We start from the raw sequence: 14,309 nt of genomic DNA, 5'->3' as shown, positions 1-14,309 counted from the left end.
TGTCGTAGACTTATGCCGCAGCCACTGTCACTCTCGCCCCACAGCTCACCCACGTGCTAGCTGCTTGAACTCTTCCTTGCTTCTTGCCTGATTCATTCTTGTTTGTCTAAATAGCTTGGACCTCCAGGATCACAACCTGACCCTCCTCTTTTACCTGAATGTTTGTGTGTACAAATCCCCTTTTCCTGTCAGTCTGGCAAACAGAGTTGGGGTGGTTTCAAGAGGAATTTTGCCAGAAAGTAAGGAGAAAAAAAATCCCAAACAGCAAAAATGGATGGACTTATATAGGGAGTACTACTAATTGCTCTTTCAAGACCGTGCAATCCAGTCAGGATGGTTCACTGAGCACAGCTCAGGAATCGGTCTCCTTGGTCATACCCGTTTGACTTTCTGAGTGGTCTCTGGGAAGAGTTGCTGGGGTTAGGGAACTAGCAACACTGAGCCTGCTGCTGAGTCACACACCCTCCACACACACCAGAGGTATATTCTCTGGCCATGATGATGCTCCACAGCACAGGCCTAACTCCTGAGTTCTGTCCATGACTTTTCCCACCGTGTCTGCCCGCTACTGGCTTTCAATGATTCAGGACTCAGAGGTCCTCCCCCGAGGTCCATCTCTGTCCTGTTGTTTTGTCTAAACAGTGCTCCCTAGCCAAGCAACCCCGGTGATTATACCTTTTGTGGAATTCAACTGCTTGTCTGTTTTTAAGACGCCATCTGGAACTGGACTTTAGGGAGCAGGGCTGGCACTGCAGGAAACAGAAGTTGGCTCCCCAAGACACACAGACCCTTAGACACCCCCATTCTTCTCAACTACATTCTGCTTAACTTGCTGGATATACCCCATTTCCCTTCAATTGAAGACCAGAAATGAGGACATTCCCTGAGTAACAATGAATACTTGATTCTCTCTGTAGTCAGGTAACTCTTACATCTCTGCAGGTACCCGTCCCAAAATAGAACCCAAGGAGTGACATCTTAGAACTCAAGTCTATAGTTTTATAGAATCACGTTTCTGAAGCTCACAGTGACAATGGCATAAGGATGGTGCATTGGTTCCAAGTTCTCCTGATTCTTTTCCTTCACTCTGCTCCATTAATGCAACTTTGAAGTCTTAGCTGCGATACTGGATAGGACCCGCTGTGTCCATGACCTTCCTCCTTTACTTTCCTTGCCTGGTGTGGCTGAGAAAAGGACTGAGTTGGCCTCTAAGTGCATAGTCCAGGGAGATGAGAAGGCTCCTAAGTGTCCTCCACCATAGCCCTCTCCAACAGCCATTTCTGTCCTTCATGAAGACACTGTTGGCTTCTCTTCTCCCTAATATCCACATGGACGGGAGATCAAGAGTCAGGCTCACTTAGGGCAAATGCCCTGGTTGTGAGGAGAGAACCTGATGTCATGATGATGTCTTGTTCTCAGTGGGAATCCAAGTCTCCCGAGATCGTAGTTTGTTTTGCTTTCTTTTGTTTTAACAATCCCAGTGACAGAACTCTCCAGAAGCCCAGTGATAATGAACCTCTACTACAGAGAAGCATAGGCCAAGACCTACACCCATGGGAAGGCCTGGGGACAGACAGGGGAATGGTCTGGATGCTCTTCTGGCTATCTCAGGGACAATTCAGGAGGAATCTGGAAGTTGAAGGAGAATAGAATTAATACTAGATCCTAGGCTCCCTTTTGACTCTTCTGCAGAGTTTCTCAACCAGGGTCACATGTCAGCCAGCCAGCCAGCCAGCCAGATGCTTACCACCAGTCTTGGGTACAGCACCACTGAGCTGACTTCGCTGGGAAGGGACCCTAAAGTCAGGAGGCCAGGGAGGCAGCCCCCTCCCCAGCCTCTGGGTGTGGCTGATCTCAGCATCCTCCAGCCAGTCTGGCCTCCACTCCCACAGAGGCAGAGAGAAACTTCGGGTCAGGCAGAGGTCATCCCGAGGGGAGGGCGGTGAGGAAACATCTGATAAGGGAGGCAGACGGTCAGCAGAAGGTTCCACCTCTAGCTCCTAAGGACCCCATTTACAGCAGAAAGCTTAGGACTGGTTTAGGGTACACCTACGCCACTACTCCTAAATGTAACCCGGCCTCTAAGTCCATCTGTCCCAGCAGCTGCAGCCCCTGGGCCTGACACAGGTGTTTCTCTACAGAGCAGCTTGACATGTTTCCTCCTAGACCATTTCTGGACACTTCCTTTACTAGTCTTGGGTGGCCTCTTCCCTGTGTGACGGCCACTTCTGACCTGGATAATTTTTTGCCCTGTCATTTCCTGTGAGCCTCGTTGTTTTTCTTGAGGCCAAAAGGTGGAGTAAGGGTAAGATAGGCAAGCAGGATCTCGTGTGTGTGTGTGTGTGTGTGTGTGTGTGTGTGTGTGTGAAATCACCTCCTGCTGACATGGAGAGAGACTGAGACATCTGGGGAATAGAATGGTCCTGGAGGTTGAGGGGTTGGGCCACCCCACTGAATTGAACCATTTGTTCTTGATCTGTGGGGTATCTTGAGCAAGTTTAAATATCTGTCTGACCTAATGTTTCCTGGTTTGGAAGAGAAAGGTAGAGAATATTTCTCCTGGAGTCCTTACTAACGCATAGGAAGCATTTCCTCTAGTACCTAGGATGTATCAATCATTCAGGAAAAACTGCCTTTCCTCCTTTCTGAGATAAAATCTTACTACGTAGCTCAGACTGGCATGGAATTCATAATTTTCCTGTGTCAGCTTCCCAAATGCTGAGATTTCAGGCATATGCTACCGCACCTCAGTAACACTAATAGGTTTTTTGTTTGTTTGTGTTTGTTTGTGTTGATTTCTCTGTGTAGCTTTGGAGCTTGTCCTGGCACTCGCTCTGTAGACGAGGCTGGCCTCAAACTCACAGAGATCTGCCTGCCTCTGCCCCGCAAGGTTGGAATTAGCACCACCACTGCCTGACAATACGAATTGTTCAAGTGACAGTGAGAGCAATAAGGGACAGGAAGCCTTGACTCTTCGTTAGGAGAAAGGGAGCTGCGTCCACTCTAAGGGAGGCAGGTGGCCCCACCACATACCAGTGAAGACACAGTCAGCTTCCCTGGGCTCCAGACCAAAACCAAAGCTATCCACAGCCACTGCCAGGGCACGGGCAAAGTGAGCGTCTGCAAGGAAGGAGCCATCAGAAGAGCTGACCAAGCTGGCCCTGGCGCTGGGAGCATTGTCCTCAGAAGCTGAGCCCCAACCATTGGCCAGGGAGCCCTCGCTGGGGGTAGGGGTTGGGCAGGGCCGAGGTGGGCACAATAAGTTCCCAACCTCAGACCCCACCCCCCCACCAGCTCTGCCCATGTCTGCCAGTCCTGAGGATGTTGGGATACTGATATAGCCATAGGTTGCTGGGGGCGAAGGAGCTCTTGGCATAGGCGATACACTGTTCCTAAAAGGCAGAAATGGGAGACAGTACACTGGTTAAGGCACAGCAGCAGGGACAGGGCAATTGAGGCAGGTTTGTGTGCTCCCCAGTATGCTTAGCTGGGGTGTTTCCATTTACCCAGGATACTCACCTGGGTGTTTCCTCCCCGTCACTGAGCTCCAGACACAAGGCCACCTCCTCGGGGGTGAGTACACTGTCCTGATCCTCCTCCTCTAACGATGACAGTGAGGAGCTGGACAGGTTGCTGGAAGCTGGGCTGGGACAAGAGAGGAAAGAGACCTGGGGGCTGGCAGGCCTGGAAGAGTTAAGGATGGAGAGAGGGGCTGCTGGCCGTGGATCAGAGGAGGGAGCTTGGGGCTTCTCCACACACCTGGTTAAGGGACAAGAGAGATGGCAGATTAGCTAGTGTCATTCATTCTGTCATTCTTCAGGTCCACATCTCATCCCAGGCACACGCCCCACACCCTCAACCTCCCAACTCCGTTTCCTGACCCATGCCTCTTACTGAGTCTGTGGATCGGGACTGGGGGTTCCACAAGGAGAAAGGGGTGTCGGAGGGAGTGGACGAGTTGCTAGCTCATTCGAGTTGCGTTGAATTTGTGGTCCTGGGGCGCGCCAGGCTACCACAGTTCGGGGGATGACTTCTGGGGAGCAAGACTTTGGGCCTGAGAACAAAAGAATCTCCAAATCTCATGATGTCCAGATCCCAACCTGCTCAGACCTGGATTACTGTCCAGCCCACTTAGCTACACACACACACACACACCACCACACACATACCACACATATACACACCACATACACTACACGCACTACACATACACTACAAACCCACACCACACCTACACCACACACAACACATGTGCATACACACATCACACACGCACACTACACACACACGCACTCACACACATGCCACAGCAGAACCCAAAGGGGCTGGACTGGTGGGCCTGAAAACCTGCCTCACCCTTCACACAAATGTACTGCCCAGCCCACTTAGCTATACACTTACACACATGCGTGCACACACCACACATGTGCACACACACATCACACATGCACCACACACACACACACACACACACACACACACACACACACACACACGCCACAGCAGAACCCAAAGGGGCTAGATTGGTGGGCCTGAAAACCTGCCTCACCCTTCACACAAATGTACTGCCCAGCCCACTTAGCTATACACATACACACATGCGTGCACACACCACACATGTGCACACACACATCACACATGCACACCACACACACACACACGTCACTGCAGAACCCAAAGGGGCTGGACTGGTGGGCCTGAAAACCTGCCTTAACCCTCACTTCTCACTTAGGGATCCCCACTCACCTGGGCTCTGCGAAAGGTTCTTGGAGACTTTGCTTCCCAACTCCCAGGCCCAGATTTCCATGGGGTGGCCGCCCCGGAGCAGTGGGGAGCTGTTGGCTTGGTGCAGCTCTACAAGGGAAAGACGACTGTTATGGACAGCGAGAGTAGGCTTTCCACACCCCAATCACAGGCCCTTTCTTTAGCCCGAGTATTCACCCGGTCCTTGGGACCTTAAATCTTCGACGTCTCTGCCCCCATCTTTCTCCAGCCTGCTAAGCTGGAAAGAGCTCTAGGTGTTTAGCTGTGTGACCTCAGTGAAATGCATCAAGCTTTCTGAATGTCAAGTTCATTGGTAAGCAACCACTTCGAAGGATGGTGTTGAGGATTCACTAACAGCAGACTGTAAAGCTCCTGGCTCCAGACAGATGCTTCCCAAACCAGCTCTCTTTTCTTGGAATGTGTGTATTCCAGTTTTCCTGATCTCTGTTCCCTCACACTGCTCCTCTCCTCCTCAATCTCTGCCCTGTGAACACAAACACCCCTCTTCTTAGAGAGAATCTGTTGACAGTGTTCACTTCTCACATTGCCTTGTCCTGAGATACTTGATTGTTTTTTGACTGGGGAGGTGGGAAGTTGGGGGCAAGGTGAGACAGAGCCAAGTGAAAACCTCATCCTCAGACTAGGAAGCCCCATGGCAGAACTGGATGCTTCCGACGAAATGGCCGTAAAAATGAGGCTGTAGCTCAAAGTAGGGCACATGCTTAGCATGTATGAAGCCCTGGGTTCAAACTTTAGCATCAAAGGGGAAAAAGGAAGGAAGGAGGGAGAGAAGGAGAGAGGAAGGGAGGAGAGAAATAAGTGGCTGTAGAAAATAGTTCGTCTTTTTTGAGAACTGTTAATGTTCCAAGAGAGATGGCACATTTCACTGAAGTCATGGTGGCTCTCTGCGCAGGAATTTTTGTTTGCTTGCTTGGTTTTAAGGATTGACTCCAGGGCCCATGCCTGCCGACTGACGGCTTCACTGCTGAGTTTATGACCCCCATCTCTTTCTAGCTAGCATTTCATTACCACTCAAGATTGATAATGCAATAGCCCCGAGCAAAATGGGAAAGATGGGCAGCTTATTAATATTTACAGCTACAGAAAATGGTCCATATTAATTACTCTTAATCCACCCTTGTCTTTTTACTGAAGTCCTTGGGTTTGTTCTGCTTGAAAACAGCATCTGCCAAGTCTCTCCGAGCAGTTCAGAAAGTCCGTACGATGGCAGGCAGAGTGCAGTGCCACGCTCTGCAGGGCGGCACCTGGGAAAACAGTCTCTAAAGCAGGGACCTTCCTAAGTGATCTCCAGAGAAGTCGGTATCCTTGAGAGATAGATCCCTCTGGCTTCAAAGGTGAGCTCTACAGCTTGTTTGGGAATTTTGAGCAAGTTACCCAATATTCTGTCAATCTTTTCCTCTCTGTAAATTTAGAGAAGCCATGTCCACCTCGGGGCGCAAAAATAACAACAAATAAGAAAATCAGCTAGTGCAAGGTAGTCTTTGAGAAGTGGAGATTGTCATTGTCCCCTTCCGGAACCTCAAAACAGGCAGCTGGGAGTAAAGAGTTAAATCCGTTCCAAAAGTATTGTAGGTATCTCTTCTTATTACAGTGGACTGGGCCCAGCGTCCCTCGAAGGATGCTTTCATCCTTGGACAGTTTGCGAGTCCAGAATCTGTGGATATACACACTGCCCTCTAAGAAGCTGAGAGTCAGGGCCCAAGCAGATCAGTGTATAACGTGTGGGGCACACGTTCTGGAAAACCTGAGGCTTTTCCCAGCTCTGGTGACCTTAGGCCAGGCTCCAGTTTGTTGGTCAGCAAAGATAGAGTTTGTAAGAAGGAAACGGGTGTGCCTAATGTGTCTTGTATCCACCACGCCTGGCATGCAATGGCGCTTGTTAAATGTTCTCTAAGTCAACTTGACTGTAGAGCCAAGGCCCACTGCTGTAGAGAAACCCTGTGGTGAGGGTACACCCAGCTGAGTGCTCCGTGGGTGGAGTTAGAGGTTTGCGTCCACTGGGAGATAACGGGAGGTTGGGGATGGTGCTCAGCCCACACTCAGCTTAAGGCCAACGGACCTCTCCTTAATCCCACCCCCATCTGTTCCAGAACATGGCTTTTCTTACCTTGCTTCTTTTTGGCTTTCCAAACCTCTGCAGGGGCCAGAGACATGCGCGGGGAATAGAGTCCCCTGCGGCTGCAGAGACTATCTGAGCTGGCCCAAGGGCTGGAGGTTCCGGCCAACTTGGATGGAAGGCGCCTAGCAGCTGGTGTCTGGGGGCTTGGCCGCACTGGAGGGCTGGAGGGTTGCTCCGCGATGAGGGAGCCGTAAAAAGTGCTGGTGTCCGGAAGCAGGGGCACGCCAGGGCTCCGGGGGTCCCAGGAGATCACTGCCATAAACAACACAAAAGGAATTATGGTGAGCACATTGCACTCTGCCCCCCTTCATCCCCGAGGTCCCTTCTCAGGAGGCATAGTCACAGGAGCGCCTGCCGTCCAGTGGGTCCCGAGGGTCCACGCCCAGCCGACTGCTGAGGCTGCTGCTGCTACTGAGGTCTCGAGAGCCAGAGGTGGAACGCCAGGTGTCTGCCAGCCACGGGGAGTCACTGTGGTCCATCCTGGGGTAGTGGTGGCGGTAGTGGGGGCAAGGCAGAGAAGAATAGGAACCAAATTAGTTAAAACTTCCAGTTTGAGGGCAGCAGCAGGAGAAGAAATGGCAGTGTTTGCTTCCCCGCTTACAGCTGCTTCTCAGCATTTTGCGGTCCCCCAAGGTCCTCTGACCTGGTGCCCCTGAACTCAGCATATCTTTCTATCTGAATTGTCCAGAGCTGGGAAGGGGGGTCTTAGGAGAGAGACGGTTATGGATACAGAGATGAAAAGAACAAAATAGAGCCAGGCAAACACGGACTGGAAATCCCTACCTGCCATAGTTTAGCTGTACAATCCAAAGGAATAAATCTATTAGTCTATCTGAGCCACGCTGTTTCCTCAACTGTTAAATAGCCACAAAGAGAGCCTGCATATAAGACTGGTGCTGTGAGCTGAGCCAAGGAAATTCTAAGTCCCTCTGCTGGCAGAATAGAAGCTTGCTGTGGTGATTGTTGGTTTCCAGAAACCCAAATAATCCTTCAAGAGCAGCGACTTTGATAAAACTACTTCTCTGCCTCCAGCCTTCAGTTACTCCCTATTTACCAAGCCAGAGTCCAGACGCCTGCTGCGGTATCGCCTATGCCACGGTGGATTTCCAGCCCTGTCCTCTGCTCTGATACCATATATCCTAGTCAGAACCACAGTTTAGGTTTCCCTGGGAATAGAGCAAGCGATTCCTCCCACTCCACATTCTTCTCCATAGGGTATGTGTGGGCTCCCCTTTCTTTGGATTCTCTAGCCCCCTCCCTGTATCTGGGTCATACAACACATCCAACTCTAGGTCATTCTCCTGCCTGTCTCTGCCTGCCTGCCAGTTTCTGGTGGGTAGAGACTATTCCAAAGGAATGGATGAACTGATCTGCGCAGAATTGCTCTTGAGTACAACGGAAGCGGTCCCAGAGAAGCAGGGCTGACAAAGTTCAGGAGACAGAAGATAACTGGAAGAGAGAAGTCAGAGAGAGAAAGGAAAAACCCAGGCCAAGATGCCAGGCAGCCTGGAACCTTGTTGAAAGAAACCTGGCAGCCCGGGGGCCTGATTATCCAGTACACAGTAGGTACTCAATAAACGTTTCTTAAATAATTCAGACCCAGAGCACAAAGACTAACGAAGTTGACAAGGAGAAGAAATGATTTCTACTGTGAAACACAGTCAATGTTGGGGGGGGGGGACGCTGTAGGGAGAATGGCTTTTTGTTTGTTTTCTTAGCTCTGGTAATCAAGCAGTTGGAGCCTAGGTACCTATTGTTTGGCCCTGGTTTGGAACAATGAGTAAGGATCTATGACCTAGGTGCTGATCGCCCCCTGCTGGAAGTGTGCAGCTTGTGCAAGACAAGTGGATGTCTCAAGAGACAGGCAATATACAGAATGCAAAAACACTGTCAGATAGACACTGGGAACACAAGGGAATCAGGACACTAGAGCTGGCCATCTCCTGCCAGTTACTAGTCACTTAAAAGCAGGAGTAGCGAGAGTAGGTGACAAGAACAACAGCTAGGTGGCCAGGAGGTCAACTGTGAAGCCTTTGGCAAAAACATTTAGGTTTTATGATTCAGGTTGCTCAGTTGCCAAGGGGCTACAGTGAAAGAGAGTCATTGTCACACAGAGTTCAGGAGGTCTTCAGGTATGAGGATCCTAAGCTGCCTGGTAGGAGGGTAGACTGAAACGCCATCCCATTATCTGCCGAGACTCCACTCACCCTGACCTCTCTGCCCTTCCTCAGGACTCCTTCGTGGTCTCTCACCTGTGTTTTAAAATGGCATCCTCACTGGTGTATCTGTACAGACCTGGAAAAAAATGGGAGGGACAGATAAACAAAGATCCCAGAGTCTTTCTAGAGATCGAAGCCCCTGTGCTATTCTGTCTGGACCCAGGGAGATCTATACACACGGGTTCTCCCCTCTCACCTGGGCCCAGGTGCACCCGAGCTTTGCAGCGTCTGTAGATACACACAGCAAGGCCTAGTAGCAGCAGCCAGAGCAGGACAGCACCGCTGGCAATGACTTCTGGCCGTCTCAAGGTGGCCCTCAGCTGATCCAAGGTCCAGAAAGCATGTTTACTGGGGTCTCGAGCCGACTGTTCCATGGCCTGCTCTGTATGGGAAGTAGAGCTCAGAGAGAGGGGCAGTGGGACAATGGGGACCCAGAGACAAGAGAGAGGAGCTGGAGGTGTCACAGGAACGGAGACAGGAGGATGACACGGGGGCTGAGGATATGGATAAGACCTTTCTCTCACCTAAAAAGAGGCAGACAGGGCTACTGGGCTCTCCGGCCCCGACACTAGTGACTGCAGCCACTTGTACACAGTAGGAGCCTGGCACTCGTGTGGAGATCTCCAGCTGGGTCTGTTCACCCACGACAGTCCAGTTGGCAGCGGGCAGTGAGGTATTGCCCAGGTTCCACACCTGTGGCACAAACAAAGGTGAGCCGCTGGCCCTAGGACCATCCAAGCAGGAAACCCTTCATCTGCAGATGGCTGTGAGGTCCTCCTAAGCCTGACGTCTTCCTGGGGGCTGACCAACAAAACAATGCCACAGTCCCTGTGCCTCCTCCTCTACCGAGTGAGAGACTTCTTTCTAGATGACAGAATGGCAAAGATAATCTGCTAAAATGTACCCAGGACCAGTGGTTCGTGGTGTTTCGAGTGACCTAGAGGCTTGCTAAAAAAAGAGGTACCAAGCTCAGTTTTCACTTTCTGATTCAGGGAACCTGGGAAAGGACCCGAGAGTCTGCCCTCCTAACAAGTTCCCAGGTGATTCTACTCTTGCCCGTCCAGTACACAAACGCCTGCTTCAAGACTTAGGTCTGGGGCTGGAGAGATGGCTCAGAGGTTAAGAGCACTGCCTGCCCTTCCAAAGGTCCTGAGTTCAATTCCCAGCAACCACATGGTGGCTCACAACCATCTGTAATGGGGTCTGGTGCCCTCTTTTGGCCTACAGGCATACACACAGACAGAATATTGTATACATAATAAATAAATAAATAAATATTAAAAAAAAAAGACTTAGGTCTGACCCAGTTTAAGTTTCGATTTGATCAAATCAGCTCAACGTTTGATTTCTGTTCTGTTTCTTCCATTTATGACCGTAATCTGCCTTTCCATGTATAAACTGGAGGTAATAACCTAGGCTGTTGGTGAGAAGAAATGAGACAACAGCTTATAAAATGCTTGACAAGATCTGGCGGACTAAGTAGGCCCTTTTACATGTGCTCCACAAAAGCCAAATTCCTTCCTTTTTTTTGGGGGGGGGGGCTCAGATGCTGTTTTGTAGTGGCCAAAGCAAAGATATGTCGGACTCCAGAGGAGAGGAGTATGCTGGTCAGTGTCATTTTGGAGAGACTACCTGGTAGCCACGGATGACACCATTGTGGTTTTCAGGAGGTGGTGGAGTCCAGCTCACAAGAATGCTACTATTGCCAGGCTTTAGGGTCACTTCTTGAGGCGGGGCACTGGGCACTGCAGAAAAGGAAGAGATAGTTAGAACTGCTAAAGGAGAAGACACCGTGTGAGTGTCAAGAGTGGCAGTGGGGGATGGAGAACCAGAGTTCTATAAGGAATGACACTTCTAACAGCTGTTTGCTTCACCATGCAGAAGAGGAGTCCCCTCGACACCCACCCCCAGCATGTCCAGATGGGACTGGGATAGATAAGAACCCCCCCCCACCCAGTGTCAATCAGGCTCCTTCCCTGACCTTGTTCTGGCACCCTCAGGAGCAGCACATTGCTATCGGGGCCTCGAGCCCGGCCAGTGGACGGTCTCACTTTGAACTCGTAGTCTTGGCCCCAGCGGAGGCCCCCAAGCTCTGCGCTCTGCAAGCCACCCAGAAGCACCTCTGTCCATGGAGATCCCTGGTCCCTGGGGGTCCTCTGGGCCCTGAACAAGGCCGTGTAGGACTCAGCAGGCGCCGCAGGGCCGCTCACCTGGGAAGAGGTTGGATAAGTGCTTGGGGAGTTCGTGAGAGCCCTCATCTGGATGGGTTCTCACTTCCTGGGCCCTCTGCCTCACCTTCCAGCTGAGCCACACAGTTGGTCCAGGTTTGGGGCCTTTCACGGGTTCCGGGTTCAGCAGGGTCACATTTTCCAGTTGGATGCGAACAGCCAGAAGTTCCAAATATTCCTTGTGATTCTGTGACTCTGTAGGGGAACATGAGGGTGGATGGAGGAGTGGAATATACCTTCATCATGGAAAAATTTGTCTCCCAGATCAGGTCTAGAATATTCCTATATCCATTCTAGCCTCACACAGGGAGACCTCACCACTTGGTTCCCAATCCTAGGTTGAGCCCCATATACCCAAACCCCATAACTGACCACCTCACAAACTGGAGTCCCCTACCTTACCTTGGATATTGTGTGTGGGTTTAAGTATATGCTCATATGTTTGCACTTGGATGAGTTTGCATATAGAAACCAAAAGCTTACAATAGAGTCTTTATTATTACTCTCCTTATTGGTGTTTTTCTTCGAGACAGGATCTCTCTCATTGAGCCTGGATTTCACCACACAAGACTGGCTGGCTGGCTTCTGGAACCCACCTCTTTCCACTCCACCCCAGTACCTGGATTATAGACACACTCTGCCAGGCTCAGCTTTTATGTGGGTGCTGGAGATCTGAACTCAGGCTTTCCTATATGTAAAGCAAGCTCTTGACCCACTCACTGAATTATCTCCTGAGCCTTTCTGTTGGCTCTCAGCTGACTCCTGTTCTTACCCCAGACAGACACCCTGGCTGCTCGGCTCTCCCGTTGTCCTGCATTGTTGGTGGCCATGCACATATAGATTCCCGTGTCATTCTTCTCTGCTCTTGCCACCGTCAGGAAACCCCCAGCCACCTGTCGGTACAGATACTCCGTGAATGCTTAGGGAAAGCTCAGAGGCTGGAGAGCAACCTGAGGTCTCATTGCCCTCCCTTCCTCAGACCTGCCAGGAAACATGCCCCTGGAGAGCAGGTCAGTTGCTTGGTATGCCCAGGACATGATGAAGTTTGGGGAAAGCAGTACCCGGGAATGGGGGCTTCACTTACTGTGTGCCTCCCTGGCTGTAGGACCAGGGGTCTCCCATCTTTCCACCACGAGACTGAAGGATTTGGGTAGCCCCAGGGTGGCTGACACTCAAGAACCAACGGCTCACCCGCCACGGCCACTGTGTCCCGAGGCTGGATCTGGAAGTCCTCCTGGAGGACTGTTAGAAGGACATCAGGTCAGTAGGAAACATGTCTGCCCTCCCCTGAGTCCCTCTTTGGCATCTCCTAGCTTGCTTACCCCATTCTGCTATCCCCATTTTCTCGGCCTTCTATGTCCAACTTAACCTAGTTCTCCCTCCCAAGGACCCCCCCCCCACCTCCACCAGGCCAGGCCTCCCTTTACAGATAACCCCTCGCCTCACCAGTCACAGACAGCCTAGCACCCCGGCTCACGGCTGTGCCCAGCCGGTTGCTGGCCTCACATGTGTAGACACCCAGGAGTGCTGAGAGGCTATTCTGGTCATCTTGGGGCCGTCCCTGGACAACAGGCCAATGTAGCAGGAGAGTCCCATCAGGCAGAAGGTAATGTAGGTCTGGGGTCGCCATGCTGAGGGGCTGTCCATTCAGCAGCCAGCGGATAGTGGGAGGTGGTTGGCCCGAGGCTCTGCAACTCATCCTGGCTGGGCCAGAGCCCTGAAGTAGCTGGTCTTGGGGGTGAACTAGGATCTGGGGTGAAGAGTCCAGAGCCTTGCCTCCTAGAAGGGAGAGACTCCCTGAACTGCATCCTTCTGCATCTTGTGTAGGAGTCTGCCCAATTGGCTTTTATTGCCGGACATCTATTTCCAAATAGCTAGCGGGAGGGGAGAGGGTCAGCGTCCTCAGGCCAAGGTCTACACAGCTGTCTCTGTGACATACAGCCATGCCCATGCCCACACCCCACCACCGTCGTTACTCCCAGGGCTAATGACAAGAGATCCTCTTTTGTTCTGCTGGCCTTGGATCCAGGCCGTGAATCTGGCCAGGAGTCCAGGAGCGTGGACTAGAAGAGGGAGGGCCCCACTCACCCACGATGAGAAGAAGCAGTAGAGGCAGAGGCCACCCATTCCCCAGGAGCCTCACTCCTCCAGAGCCCATGGCTTCCCTCAGCTGCTCTCCTTGTCCCGTGCACTTTGTCCCACTGCTCTGAGCTCACAGCAGTAAGGGAAGGAGGGGAGGGGTGGGTGGCGGTAGTTGTTTGTGACGGAGACTCTGTCCCAGTAGGGAAGCCGCTTTGAGGAAACGGATGCTTCCTGCCTGGCCCTCCGTGCCTTAGAGAACTGGGAGGGGACCAGAGGTGAGAAACTCTCCGACCTCTACACTTTAGCTGTAACCTTGGACACTAACTTCGACACTAGGGGTTACCTCATGTCTGATTTAGGGTTTCTTAAATGAAATCCTCACACTGACCGTAATCGTACCCACACTCTTACTCCTCCAACCTCACAGTTCTATTTGAACTTTATGCTTAAGTCTTGGTCTCTGTCTTTTCCCATTAGACAACCATCTAATAGGGAGATGGGATCAGAGGTGGAGTCTCATATAGAGGAGTAAGGAGCTGAAGACGGAGCCCAAAGGAGTTGCAAGCCAAGAAACCAATGAGGAATGGGAGCAGTATTCATCCTTGATCCGTTCGCTAGGAACAGATAGACTGCGCCTCAGGAGACTACAACACAGGAATAACCCAGAACCTTAGAAACAAGGTGTGGAAACCCCATGGACAGTGTCTACATTTTTGTTTCCAAAAGATTTGAAAATTAGTTCTGTGGGGTCTTGGGTAGATTCCTTCATCCTCAAAGTCAGTTCCCTTCTCTGTATTTTGGGAATATTAATAATAGATCCCACCTTGAGATCTAGAGTAAAAATGGAATTAGACATAAAACTACTTAACACAGACA

The 14,309-nt window shown here is 51.2% G+C and overlaps 1 protein-coding gene across 2 annotated transcripts; it reads right to left on the bottom strand.

The window, feature by feature from the left end:
- Positions 1-985: 985 nt before the first annotated feature.
- Positions 986-13,584, bottom strand: Robo4 (roundabout guidance receptor 4). Of its 2 annotated transcripts, none has more exons than XM_038324223.2 (18): positions 13,440-13,584; positions 12,798-13,130; positions 12,436-12,593; positions 12,124-12,244; positions 11,419-11,546; positions 11,105-11,333; positions 10,756-10,868; positions 9,648-9,816; positions 9,320-9,505; positions 9,157-9,199; positions 7,248-7,384; positions 6,893-7,156; positions 4,747-4,854; positions 3,895-4,054; positions 3,520-3,759; positions 3,034-3,392; positions 1,748-1,954; positions 986-1,629 (listed from the first exon to the last, which is right to left on the bottom strand). In XM_038324223.2, exons 1-18 carry the CDS (start codon positions 13,507-13,509, stop codon positions 1,619-1,621), a joined length of 3,036 nt encoding a protein of 1,011 aa, XP_038180151.1. In that variant the 5' UTR covers positions 13,510-13,584; the 3' UTR covers positions 986-1,618. The 2 variants fall into 2 exon arrangements, with proteins under 2 accessions (XP_038180151.1, XP_038180152.1); XM_038324224.2 differs by having other exon boundaries at positions 12,798-12,912; positions 13,440-13,545.
- Positions 13,585-14,309: the final 725 nt, after the last annotated feature.

This window comes from Arvicola amphibius, chromosome 3, assembly GCF_903992535.2.
Source record: "Arvicola amphibius chromosome 3, mArvAmp1.2, whole genome shotgun sequence".
Taxonomy (NCBI): Eukaryota; Metazoa; Chordata; class Mammalia; order Rodentia; family Cricetidae; genus Arvicola; species Arvicola amphibius.
This window is presented reverse-complemented; position numbering and strand designations above follow the sequence as displayed.